The sequence below is a fragment of the Rhinatrema bivittatum genome, chromosome 2 (genome assembly GCF_901001135.1).
Source record: "Rhinatrema bivittatum chromosome 2, aRhiBiv1.1, whole genome shotgun sequence".
Classification (NCBI taxonomy): domain Eukaryota; kingdom Metazoa; phylum Chordata; class Amphibia; order Gymnophiona; family Rhinatrematidae; genus Rhinatrema; species Rhinatrema bivittatum.
The window spans coordinates 39,665,892-39,679,791 of record NC_042616.1 but is presented as its reverse complement, the minus strand read 5'-3'; the positions used below and the strand labels follow the sequence as shown (position 1 = coordinate 39,679,791).

Here is a 13,900-nt window from a genome sequence, read left to right as displayed (position 1 = left end):
CTTCCACTGCTGCTGTTGCCGCCCGGGCTATCAGCATGGTCAAGCCCGGATGGGAACGGCAGCAGTGTATTAAAAGCTGGCAACTGCGGCTGGGCCTTTTCTTCTTCCCGCACCTGCCCCCACCTTGGCCCGGAACAGGAAGTGATGTGCAGTGGGGTGCGCGGGAAGAAGAAAGCGCCATGCTGCACGAAAAAGTAGCGGCAGCAGCCCCGAGCAGTAGTGTGTGCCGAAGCAAAATCAGAATCAGCCAGAAATCGGCACAGGAGACAGCAGAATTAGCCTCCCATGGCCGATGGGATTCTTCTTTCTTAGCCTGCAGGGGCTGGAGGCTGCTGCAGCTACTATTTGTGCTCGGGGGGGGGGGGGGACAGGAAATGAGAAAGAGAAAGCCAGCCAGCCTGTCTGTGAGAGAATGTATGTGTGATTGAGAGTGTGTATGTGTAACTGTGACTGAGAGCCTGTGTGTGAGAGAATGTATCTGTGATTGAGAGTGTGTATGTGTAACTGTGACTGAGAGCCTGTCTGTGAGAGAATGTATGTGTGATTGAGAGTGTGTATGTGTAACTGTGACTGAGAGCCTGTGTGTGAGAGAATGTATGTGTGATTGAGAGTGTGTACGTGTAACTGTGACTGTGAGCCTGTGAGAGAATGTATGTGTGATTGAGAGTGTGCATGAGTAACTGTGACTGAGAATCTGTGTGTGAGAGAATGTGTGTGTGATTGAGAGTGTGTATGTGTAACTGTGACTGAGAGCCTGTGTGTGAGAGAATGTATGTGTGATTGAGAGTGTGTATGTGTAACTGTGACTGAGAGCCTGTGTGTGAGAGAATGTATGTGTGATTGAGTGTGCATGAGTAACTGTGACTGAGAGCCTGTCTGTGAGAGAATGTATGTGTGATTGAGAGTGTGTATGTGTAACTGTGACTGAGAGCCTGTGTGTAAGTGAGAGAATGTGTGTGTGATTGATAGTGTGCATGTGTAACTGTGACTGAGAGCCTGTGTGTAAGTGAGAGAATGTGTGAGTGATTGATAGTGTGCATGTGTAACTGTGACTGAAAGCCTGTGTGTAAGTGAGAGAATGTATGTGTGATTGAGAGTGTGCATGTGTAACTGTGACTGAGAGCCTGTAAGTGAGAGAATGTGTGTGTGATTGATAGTGTGCATGTGTAACTGTGACTGAGAGCCTGTGTGTAAGTGAGAGAATGTATGTGTGATTGAGAGTGTGCATGTGTAACTATGACTGAGAGCCTGTGTGTAAGTGAGAGAATGTGTGTGTGTGATTGATAGTGTGCATGTGTAACTGTGACTGAGAGCCTGTGTGTAAGTGAGAGAATGTGTGAGTGATTGATAGTGTGCATGTGTAACTGTGACTGAAAGCCTGTGTGTAAGTGAGAGAATGTATGTGTGATTGAGAGTGTGCATGTGTAACTGTGACTGAGAGCCTGTGTGTAAGTGAGAGAATGTATGTGTGATTGAGAGTGTGCATGTGTAACTATGACTGAGAGCCTGTGTGTAAGTGAGAGAATGTGTGTGTGATTGATAGTGTGCATGTGTAACTGTGACTGAGAGCCTGTGTGTAAGTGAGAGAATGTATGTGTGATTGAGAGTGTGCATGTGTAACTATGACTGAGAGCCTGTGTGTAAGTGAGAGAATGTGTGTGTGTGATTGATAGTGTGCATGTGTAACTGTGACTGAGAGCCTGTGTGTAAGTGAGAGAATGTATGTGTGATTGAGAGTGTGCATGTGTAACTATTACTGAGAGCCTGTGTGTAAGTGAGAGAATGTATGTGTGATTGAGAGTGTGTATGTGTAACTGTGACTGAGAGCCTGTGTGTAAGTGAGAGAATGTATGTGTGATTGAGAGTGTGTATGTGTAACTGTGACTGAGAGCCTGTGTGTAAGTGAGAGAATGTATGTGTGATTGAGAGTGTGCATGTGTAACTGTGACTGAGAATCTGTGTGTAAGTGAGAGCATTTGATTGAGATCATCTATGTAAAGTGTGTGAGAGAGAGCATGCGTGTGATTGAGAGAAACTGGTCAGAGAGGTGATGTGTGTGTATATGTGAGAGACAATGGAAGTGACTGGTCAGGGAGATGACTGGAGTGTGATGGTCACATGTTCAGTGTGTCACGCATGAGAGAACCATCTGTCAGGTGTGTCCCAATCGAAAAAAAGTTGAGAACCCCTGCCCTAGAAGCCACTTTGACCTTTCCACATTGTCTCCTGGGTAGCAGATATTGTCAGCAATGAAGTAATCGCTGAGGTGGCCCATCTAGATATAACAGACTGACTTGCCAGTCCTGTCTCCTGCCCACGTTCTGAAGGTGCCAGCAGTCACCACTTTCATTCCCTGCGAATTACAGAGGAGTCTGTACAGATTGAAGACATCCACGAAACTGCTCAGGAACCTGGGAGACGAGAACATCTGCTGAGGAGAAACCTAGCCAGGCTCTGTCACTGTGACAGCTCTTCCCACCAGCAACAGGCTTCAGGTTTCCTAAAATGTCCAAAAAAACAGGAGATCGACTTTTACGGAGCCAGAGAACTGGAAATTAAAGACCACTCCATCTTAGCTGGTACAAGCAGAGGTAGAGCGAGATCTCCCACTGACTCCTCACATACTGAGGCTTTTCCATGAGGGGGAGCAGAAGGGCATTGGAGCAGACTAGGAGCTCCATAATGGTAGAGAACCAAAAGGAAAAAAACCAATAAAAGTGACGTGAATAAGTAGCAATGAGCCTACAAGCAGAAAAGCTCCCTTGGTTGGCAGCAGGGATATATTATTTTACCAGTGCAGGCAGACTGGATGGGCCAGCTACTTACTTCATGCTGTTATCTACTATGTTACTATATTAAGATGATTTTAAATTCACTGAAATCCACAATCCCCTTCATCTTTCAACTGTGTGACACGGACAAGGGCACTTAATCCCTTCTCTCGCTCTAAATCTCCAGTCTTCACATGGCTTTGATTTCATAACTACATTCTGTAATTATAAGTCTACTGGGAACTGGACATAAAGAGCCCTCAACCTTCTCCCCTCCCCCACTTTCAGAGCTGATCCTCCAATATCAGTACCGGGAAACCTAAGATCTCCTACTCTTATACCCACATCCATTCTCCCCTCACTATAACCCCCGACACAGCCCCATGTGACATCCATTCTACCCTCACTATAACCCATGACACGGCCCCGTGTGACATCCATTCTACCCTCACTATAACCCCCTGACACAGCCCCGTGTGACATCCATTCTACCCTCACTATAACCCCCGACACAGCCCCGTGTGACATCCATTCTACCCTCACTATAACCCCCCGAAACAGCCCCGTGTGACATCCATTCTACCCTCACTATAACCCCCTGACACAGCCCCGTGTGACATCCATTCTACTCTCACTATAACCCCCGACACAGCCCCGTGTGACATCCATTCTACCCTCACTATAACCCCCTGACACAGCCCCGTGTGACATCCATTCTACTCTCACTATAACCCCCGACACAGCCCCGTGTGACATCCATTCTACCCTCACTATAACCCCCCGAAACAGCCCCGTGTGACATCCATTCTACCCTCACTATAACCCCCACTGACACAGCCCCGTGTGACATCCATTCTACCCTCACTATAACCCCCTGACACGGCCCCGTGTGACATCCATTCTACCCTCACTATAACCCTTGACACGGCCCCGTGTGACATCCATTCTACCCTCACTATAACCCACTGACACAGCCCCGTGTGACATCCATTCAACACTCACTATAACCCCCGACACAGCCCCATGTGACATCCATTCTACCCTCACTATAACCCCCGACACAGCCCCATGTGACATCCATTCTACCCTCACTATAACCCCCCGAAACAGCCCCGTGTGACATCCATTCTACCCTCACTATAACCCCCACTGACACAGCCCCGTGTGACATCCATTCTACCCTCACTATAACCCCCGACACAGCCCCATGTGACATCCATTCTACCCTCACTATAACCCCCCGAAACAGCCCCGTGTGACATCCATTCTACCCTCACTATAACCCCCACTGACACAGCCCCGTGTGACATCCATTCCACCCTCACTATAACCCCCTGACACAGCCCCGTGTGACATCCATTCTACCCTCACTATAACCCCCTGACACAGCCCCGTGTGACATCCATTCTATCCTCGCTATAACCCCCTGACACAGCCCCGTGTGACATCCATTCCACCCTCACTATAACCTCCTGACACAGCCCCGTGTGACATCCATTCTACCCTCACTATAACCCCCGACACAGCCGCACTGTACAGGTCACCCCCATACTTATTAGTTTCTCAGACCATAAAAGTCAGGGCCCTCTTTCTTACAAATACACAGACCCTCCCACAGGCTCCCTCTGTCACAAACAAGCATCCTCACATACACACAATCTCTTTTTCACACACACTAGCTCCCAATCTCTCACACATATACACACTCCTTCACAATTTCCTCATATAGGAGCTCTCTCTCTGGCACCACATCCATGCACCTTCACACATGCTATCTCTTACACACACACACACACACAAAAGCCACTAAAGCCCTAGCCGAAATACATGCAGGAAGGGTATTTTAAATGATACGCGCCTACATGCGAGCACAATCTGAAACTGCAGCATCTCTCCGCTTGCACGTCAATTCCTTTTAAAATTAGCCAGAAAGTGAATTGTAGAGATCGTACTGGTTGTGCTTCGAGATCTGAGATTTATGGGCTTCAGTGCACTTGCCCCCTCATCTAGGTGGGAAACAGTCAGCAGGCAATGCGTACCCGTCTTACTGAGCATCACAGTTGTCTCAATGCTTCTAAGGTTCAAGTGTCTCTTGTACTAATTTGTCTTTCGCGCCGCCATGAATTTGCTCCACTTAACTGGAACATCACTGACACTGATCAAGTTCAGTCCTTGCTGAAAGGAGATGATATGACCGAGGTTCTTAACAGCTGCGAGCAATCCTGGATTTATACTTTGAATACGGTGCCTCCTTCTGGGCTCAGTGAGGCCATTGATTAGCACACATTACAGGTTTTTACGTTGGCTTTTTTTTTCCTTCAGCATTTTATTCTTTCAGATGTATTTTTATTGCAGGAAGTTTATGACTGGCTGGCGGCCTTCAGTGCGGCAGATATTACCATAAGCTTGCTGGGCAGACTGGATGGACCATTTGGTCTTCTGCCGTCATTTCTATGTTTCTATGAATGTGTGTATGTGTGTGTGTGTGTGTGTGTGGGGAGAGAGAGTGGGAGCCCTTATGTAGGGGGACTGAATGAGAGAGGGAGCCAGTGTGCAGGGTTGTGTGAGAGAGAGACATAGGTAGCCTGTGTAAGGGTGTATGCGTGAGAGAGGAGATGAGCCTATGTGGGTGTGTGTGCAAGAGAGAGAAGGAGCCCTTTTATGAGGGGATGTGTGTATGCGAGTGAGGGAGCCTGTGTGAGGGTGTGTGTATGTATATTAGAGAGAGGGAGCATGTGTGTGTGTGTGTGTGAGAGAGAGAGTGGGACAGAGGGAGCCTGTGTGAGGGGCAGTACTGAGAGAGAGGTCAAATTCTGGGAGTAGAGATAGAGTGTGGGATGGGGTCTGTGCTGGGTGTGCTGCGTCTCTGCCTGTCTCTGGGTAGCGGAGTCCGTCTGGGTGCTGGGTTCCTATCTCTGTAGGGTGTCGCTGTCTGGGTATCTGTTTCGCTTTTTCCGCCCGAGTGTGGGGATGACTGACTGGGCGCAGGGGGGTTTCCCTCTCTGGGCCCGTGTGCATGGCTGTGTCTCCTCTCAACAGCCTGAAGAGGAACAAAAGGGGTGGGGGCTCTGAGCCTCTGGCTGGCAGCGTGGCTGCCTGATCACTACCCCTCGCACGTCTGTAACATATGCTGTGTACACACAGTAATTCATCTTGCGAGACCCCAGCCAGTTGCATGAATGGAAGGGGAGGGGCCATGGCTCAAGGACCCTCCCGGCTTACAACGTCATCCTCTTGTGTGGCTGCTTCGTGCCGACGGTCAATGTAGAAACAGGATTTTTGGCGTTGGCGGTTAATCATCAGTGCCATTCCCTCTCGTGGCAGGAGCTGGCCCCGAGCCCGCGGTGGTACCTCAACAACCTGGCCCACGGCGAAAGCTACAGAGGGGCCCGGGTACTACCAGGAACCTTGGCCCCTCAAAGACCCCCCCCGGGGGGCTCTGAAAACTGCTTCTCTCAGCGGTGCGACTAAACCATACCCCAATATTGCCTGGATCTCAAAGCTTTACCAAGCCTTGCCCCAATTTTAGGATGAAGCAGAGCCTGGTGTGGTAACGCGGGATCGCAGAGCATCCATTGGCTCGCCTTGTCCTTTCCCCGTTTCTCGCCCGGCGTCTCTTCCTCTGCCACGCTCCGAGGCTGATGCAATATTACGTGTGCGGAAAGCGGGGCATCCAAACCGGGCGGCCGTCCTTTCAACGCGGGCACATCCACCTCTGCTGGGCACGCGATCCTCAAATTGAATGGAGTTGCCGCACGGCTAAAACTGTGGGTCCCGGCAGGAAAACGGGCCCTCAGTACGGGCGTCCATTTTATCCCGCTGCGGGTGATTTACACGCACAATACATACGTGGCAAAAAAAATCCGTCTGGGGCGTATAGACTGTGCGTGTACCCTGTGTGCTGTGGATCTCTCAGTAGTGCAAAGATACTGAGGAAGAGGAAGCACAGAAGAGAGCAGTACTTTCTGTTCTTTTTCACGGGCCCTTGACTCACCGTATGACTGAATTTTGCTGGGTTTAAAAGGGTGCGTGGGGCGAGAGGCAATGTCCTGCATCGCGGGGCAAGAGCCAATAGCCTCACCTGCATGGAATTTACCTGGTGATGAGCGCTATTAGCCAAGCATTTGTCTGGATGCGCTTATCCCCTTACTGCATCGGATGTTGCTCTAGCGCGTCCAAGCCAGGGTAAACCTGTGCTCACTTTGTTAGCTCGATGCTCTTCTGGTACCAATCTCCCGCTGCACATTTTCCGGCCCTCTGCCATGACCCCCGCACACATCTGAGGCTGCCTCTAGCCGGCCACACCCCTTACGCTCCCGGTCCTGCCTCCCTCGCCCACCCGCTCTTTCTGGCCCTATAGTCTTCTGGCGCCACCTCCTGCTACCCAGCCAGTAATCTTCCAGTCCTTCCTTATGCACGCCCCCTGCTTTCTTGCTGCCATGCACTCAGAGTTCTCCTTCTGTCAACAGCTTAATATGCTTCCTACTCCTTCCCCTGTCACGGACATGCACATTCATTTTTGGGTTGTCTCTTTATGGCTGTGCAATGCAACCACCATGGCACTTCTCTCTAGTGTGGGCTCTGGTGAGGTCTGCATAGGCCTAAAGATGAGATTGGATGACCTTAGAATTTTTCTAGTTCAGGGTAAGACCTAGTAGTGCTGCCCTCTTTGAGGGATTCTCGGTGTGATCAGAACTGTCTTCTTTCTGATATTCCAGGGCTGTTAATAAAAATGCAAAACTATCCCTTACCCAGAGAAATCAGGGTCTGATAACTCTCTTTCATCACTTCCTTGTAAAGCTCCTTCTGCCATTGTTCTAAATCCTCCCACTCCTCCTGGGAGAAACAGACAGCGATGTCCTCAAAGGTTACCGGGACCTGAAACACAAACCAGAAACACCCTCAGCACCTTCTGCATCTCATCCATCAGGAGATCTCCCAGTACTGGGGCTCAGCAGGGCAGGGGGAGAGGTTTCTGAGTGTAAATAATTCAGAGTCAAATAACCCATAATCCCAGAGCAGGATTATATTTCAGGAGACCTCCCAGTGCTGGGGCTCAGCAGGGCAAGGAATGTGTTTGTAAGAGGGTCACTATTCTGCTTTCACACTCTCCAAAGCAGCAGCCAAGCAAACAGCAGCAAAGGAAACTTGGGTCTTACCTGCTAATTTTCGTTCCTGTAGTACCACAGATCAGTCCAGATTCCTGGGTTTTGTGCCCCTGCCAGCAGAAAGATACAGATAAAGTTTTATTGAAACTGCTCTATAACCTAGTGTGCCACCTGCAGTCCCCTCAGTATGGAACCATTTCCGAGCCAAGCTGCCAAAACCCAAACCAAATCATTTTAACAGCCCACCCAAAAACCCCACAAACAGGAGGGTGGTGGTGCTGTAACATATCATGACAGAAACTCGAGTAATCTAAAAACAGCGTAGTGACCTGCCAACAATTCTGCATTAACTGTGACCTAAATACGAACCGAGCAGGTGACCCTGGATTGATCTGTGGTACTACAGGAACGAAAATTATCAGGGAAGAACCAATTTTCCTTTCCCTGTACGTACCCAGATCAATCCAGACTCCTGGGATGTACCTAAGCCCAACTAAATAGAATGGGGATTTGGAGAGTCCCACTCGCAGAATACTTTCCCCCAAACCGGCCACAGTCGGAGCCCCGACATCCGACCAATAATGCCGGGGGAAAGTAGGTCGTGACTTCCACATCGCTGGCCTGCAGATCCCCTGCGGTGACACCTCCTGGGCCTCATCCCAAGAGGCCGCCTGTGAAGCCGTTGAATGAGCCCTGAAACCTGCAGGCACCCTAGAAATATTCGCCGAACCGATCGCCTGCTCGAGCCAACGTGCGCAATTGTCACGTTGTCAGCTTGATGCCCCTTCCTCAGGCCATTCCAGGGAACAGAAAGGTGATCTCACCAGGTTCCACTAATCGCCGATATAGAAAAACTTCGATATGCGACACGCCACGAACAATTTCAATATAGCATTATTCGGGGGCCCTGCCTTGACTATATTAAAGACTTAGATGTAAATTAATTATATATTCCTTCTTTTTTCTTACATGGAATCTGCCCTTTGAATTTGACAGTTACTTTCTGTACTTATGCTGCTGAATGTGCACTTGTGATGGTCCCTGTAATTCGTAGCCCTAAGGGTGGGTTGTTTGTATTATGAAAATTTCAAAGTTAAAAAAAAAAAGGTGATCTGACAATCAAAAATCTTTAGTGACCTTCAGGTATCGTAACGATGCCCGGCTGACGTCCAACTGCATCAGGTTCCCTTGCACGAGGGGCTGAGGAATCCAGATCTGATTAAACGTGAAACCCAACACTACCTTTGGCAGAAAGGAGGGACCTGTGCCCAACGAAAGCCCTGCCTCCGAAACCTGCAAAACTGGATCCCAACAGCTCCAAAATCCTCCTCGCTGAACAAATGGCCACCAGAAAAACCACCTTAAAAAAAAAGAGTCAAGGCCTTCAAAGTTGCTCTTCTCAGCAGCTCAAAACGGAGCCGCACACAGAGCCGTAAGCACCAAATTAAGATTCCAAGATGGGCACGGCTGCTTCACCGGTGGCCTCAGGTTCTTTGCCCCGGGAAGAAGACGTACAACATCCGGATGCGTGGACAGAGAATATCCTTGAACCTTACCCCGGAGGCAGCCGAGGGCCGCCACCTGAGCCGTCAGAGAATTAAAAGCTAAACCTTTCACCAAACCATCTTGAGGGAAGGTCAAAATATGCGCCACTGGAGCTTGCAACACCTGCACATCTCAACTCCTACACCAGGACTGGAAAACCTTCCAGACCCGCACAGAAGGCAGGGACGCAGAAGTATGCCTGGCCTGTTGTAAGGTAGTGACACCACTTCGGGATAACCCTGCCATCTTGGGGCCTCATTTTCCAATATCGCATGCGATACCAAAAAGGGGTGTACCTTATGCTAATAAGCATGTGTATCGCAAATTGCGATATCAGCTATGCAAAAGGCTGTTATCGCCAGTTGCACTATTAGCCCAATTTGGGCTACATTGCCAGTATATATCGCGGTTCACGATGTTTCCGGACAGGCCTGTTTCAGTATGCTGAAACAGGTAGAGAGTCCATCAAGCCAGGTTGAGAGAACCTTGCCCAAATCTCATCTTGGAGTGAGTTTCCTCACTCCGAAGGCCAGCAAATCTTCACAAGAGACCACTGTTCTGTTCGTAGGTGTCACGTAGAATGTCAAAGTGGCCCCTAACCCCCTACACTCTTACCTAATCCCCACCTCGAGTTACTAGGTGGGCCTACCATAGGGATACAAATACCTGCCTATGGGCCATGATATTAAGGTCAGTCTCTCAGTCTCTCTCTCTCTCCCCCCCACCACCACCCACCCACCCCTTGGTCACCTCCTCTCAAAAGCCAGGTCACGAATACAGTAGCATGTTGTGAGGCCATGATCGGATCGCTGTCTCCAACAGCTCCCATTCTCCTGGGTCCAACTCCTTGTAACTCAGGAAGTCCGCCTGTGTATTGTCCACCCCAGCAACATGTGACACTCTATCCTTTCCAATATCCTTTCCAAATGCTGTTTCGCCCAGAGGATCAACTCTCGCGCCTCCTGCAACACTGCCCGACTCCTGGTTCCACCCTGGCAGTCAATGTAAGCCATAGTCGTCGCACTGTCTGTCAGAACTCTCACCAAACGACCGCGTAATCTTGGAAGAAAGGCATTTAACGCAAATTGCACCTCTCTCGTTTCTAACTGACTGATAGACAGGAACCTCTTTCTTTGACCACTGGCCCTCTGCCGCCTGATCCTGACACACCGTTCCCCAGCCTGATAGACTGGCATCGGTAGTGATACCACCCAATCCAGAACTTCCAAAGGGTCACCCCGTTCCAAACTGTCTCAAAGCAGCCACCAGGAAAGACTGTTCCTGCCTTCCCCCTCTAACGAAAGAGGAATATGAAAATCCCCCAACAAAGGATTCCATCGAGAGAGAAGAGCCCTCTGGAGAGGTCGCATATGTGTGAATGCCCAAGGAACCAACTCCAAGGCTGAAGCCATGGACTCTAGGACCTGCAAACAGTCCCAGACCCTGGGCGTCAAAAGCCCCAGTAGGCGACAAACCTGTTCCTGAAGCATCTGCATCCTGTCCTCTGAGAGGAATACTCTCCCCTCCCTCATGTCAAACCAAGCCCCTAAGTACTCCAGGGACTGAGAGGGAACGAGCTGACTCTTTAGAAAATTCACCACACAGCCTAGGGACAGCAACCGGTCCCACACCTTTCACATAGACCACAGACAGAGATCCTCTGACTTTGCCCTGAGAAGCCAATTGTCCAGATATGGATGCACTGGTATTCCTTCCCTTTGTAACGCCGCCGCCGCCACTACCACTAGCCCAAAGGGAAGGGCTCGAAACTGAAGATGCTCCCCGAGAATCATGAACCGCAGAAATCTTTGATGGTTCTGTCTGACTGGTATATGCAGATAAGCCTCTGTCGGGTCTAGAGACGCCAAGTACTCACTACACACTGCCGCAATCTCGGATCTTAAGGTTTCCATGTGAAAACGCAGAACTCCGAGAGCCAAATTTACTTTCTTTAAATCCTGAATGGGACCGAGGGACCCTTCCTTCTTTGGTCCCACGAAACAGATGGAATACCTCCCCATTCTCTGATACCCTATGGGAACAGGCACCACGGCCCCCTAGAAGCTTCAAGCGGTTTAACATTTCTTGGACCACCAACGGCTTTGGAAGTGGACCGCGAGGGGAAATGACCAAGGCATTCCTGATGGGACAAGCAAAATCTAAAGCGTAGCCGCTCTAACCACTTCCAGGACCCGCCGGTCTGGGGTGGAATCTTGAGCCCCTCCTCAAAAGAGAGCAATAACCGTCGCCCTCCTACCGTCGGAACCGAAGAGTGGGCCGGCCTCGCATCATCGCAAAGGCTTTGCATTTGCTGAACCGGTACCATAATCGACCTGGGCGGGCCTTCGGCTCCCTTGAAAGGTCTGCTCCTAGGACGAAGCTCTGGCCAGAAACTGCTGCCGTATGCCTCCAGTACCCTCCCCGCACCTTTGGACTGAGGCAACCACCTGTTGTTCCAAAACCTCGTCCGCGCCAGCACCAACTTTCTACCTTTGGGCTCGTCCTCCGGCAACCTGTGTACCTTGGATTCACCCAAATCTTTTATTAACAAACAGCAGCTTTCCTTTAAAAGTAAGTGCCCCAAGATGAGACTTGAGCCAAACATCCACTGACCAATTTCTGCAATCATAGCAGATGCCGAGCAGATACTGCCGACATAATAATCTTGGAAGAGGTCCTGATCAGATCATAAAGGGCATCGGCTCCATACGCCACTGCTGCTTCCAGCCGATCTGCCTGCTGCACCTCAGACGCTCCAGCAGGATGTGACTCCACCGGAGGCACGCCCTCTGCACCAGACTTTCTTGGTGACTGCTGACATCGCGGCATCCACTTCTGGCAAAGTCACAGCAGCGACTCCAGGAGGCCTGCCTGCAGAAACACAACCCTTCGGGCACCTGTCCTCCCCAATATAAACAGAACAAAAACGGCAGGGAAATAAAAAGTAACCAAGAAACCGGGTTTTTGTTTTTTTGTTATAACTTTACCAGTAACAACAAGAGAAGAGAAATAAAATATTCCCTGCATCCCTGGTAGCACGGACAGGATTGCCAGCGGGTCACAGTGCTGCTTCGTGTTAGCAGAGGGATCTGGACCACCAGATGTCAGCCACACTGTAACAGTGGCGAGCTAAAAAAAGGATCTCATCAACCCCCTTGCTCGTCGGCCTCGACCAGGGAAGGTAACCCCACCAGGACCTTACAAGTCCCTAGGAGGGTGCCTTTAAGATCTTCTGTTCTTCCTCTCTCTTTTTTTTTTCCCCCTCAGACTGCAGGTTTTGCACTCTCTGCCATCTGCTGGAGCTAGAAAAATAGCGAAGGACTGCAGGTAGAACACTGGGTTATAGAGCAGTTTCAATAAAAAAAACTTTTAATCTGTCTCCATCTGCTGGCAGGGGCACAAAAACCCAAGGAGTCTGGACTGATCTGTGTACGTACAGGGAACTGATCCCTGCCCACTCCCTCCAAACACTAGTGGCTCTCTGGCTGAGGTGCGAGTCAAGTGATGCTGGAAGTAATTAAATATCCGTTCACAGACAGATTTAAAACCAACATTGCATGACGCTTCTGGCGGCCAGGCTGGTGATAGAACGGATAAAAAAAAAAAAAAGCATCAACAGCCAATGCAGTAATCTGGGTGCTAAGAAAATGTGCACTAGCTTTCAGCGCATATCTTTAGCCCAGATTATTATGTTTAACTTCCAGTGCAGTAAACTAATGCTATTCTAATGCATCAGGAGTTAAAAAATGCGCAGCTCTGACAGGCTATCACCCCTGCCTCATAGCTGGATACTGTAAATACTGATTTATCCATCTATCTGGCTGCTTCCCGCTCCACTGCCACTTACCTGGATACATCCTGACTACTTTTCTAAACTTTTCTTTTTTTTTTCACTTTTTGACTATTTTTTTCATAGCACTGGAAACTTAACTCCAACCCTGACCCAGGAGTTAAGGTTCCAGCTCTAAAAAAAAAAAAAAAAAAATGCCTGCTGGTCAGATGCAGGCTCTCTGTATCAGGGAGTACTGCTTAATGCCCTCATTTGCATGGGATTTCCATACAAGAGCGCTAAACAACTCTCATTTAGGGACGCAGATTTTCTGCGCATAAAACTCCATGGCGCATCTGCAGTAAGTTTTGCCCTCAGAAAATGCCTGCTCAAACGCAGGCAGAAAGGTGGCATTTAACTGAACACAGCTTTCTGCATCGGCATGTCAGACTGAAAAGAAGAAGACTGGCGAGGCGGGCTTGTAGGGGAGGAATTAGGAGAAGGGAGCCAGCTAAGTAATAGTTGCAAGGGTGGCACTGACCTATAAAAAAAAAATGGAAATGGTAATTCAGAGGAGGCTGGGGAAAGGAAGGTAGTAATGGTGTTGGACTGGAGGAGACTGGGAGGAAAGGAAGGCTATGATTGGACTGAGCTGGGAGAGGTTTGGAGGAATGGAAGGCAGTACTCTAACTGTTATGGTGCTGCCA

General features: G+C 49.5%; 1 protein-coding gene across 1 annotated transcript in view; it reads right to left on the bottom strand.

The window, feature by feature from the left end:
- Window positions 1-13,900, bottom strand: part of LOC115083882 (gastrula zinc finger protein XlCGF26.1-like) — a 32,119-nt gene that overhangs the window by 15,555 nt on the left and 2,664 nt on the right. Inside the window, exon 2 of the mRNA XM_029587940.1 lies at window positions 7,523-7,649. Coding sequence (XP_029443800.1) covers window positions 7,523-7,649 — 127 coding nt within the window. The remainder of the gene's footprint in view (window positions 1-7,522; window positions 7,650-13,900) is intronic.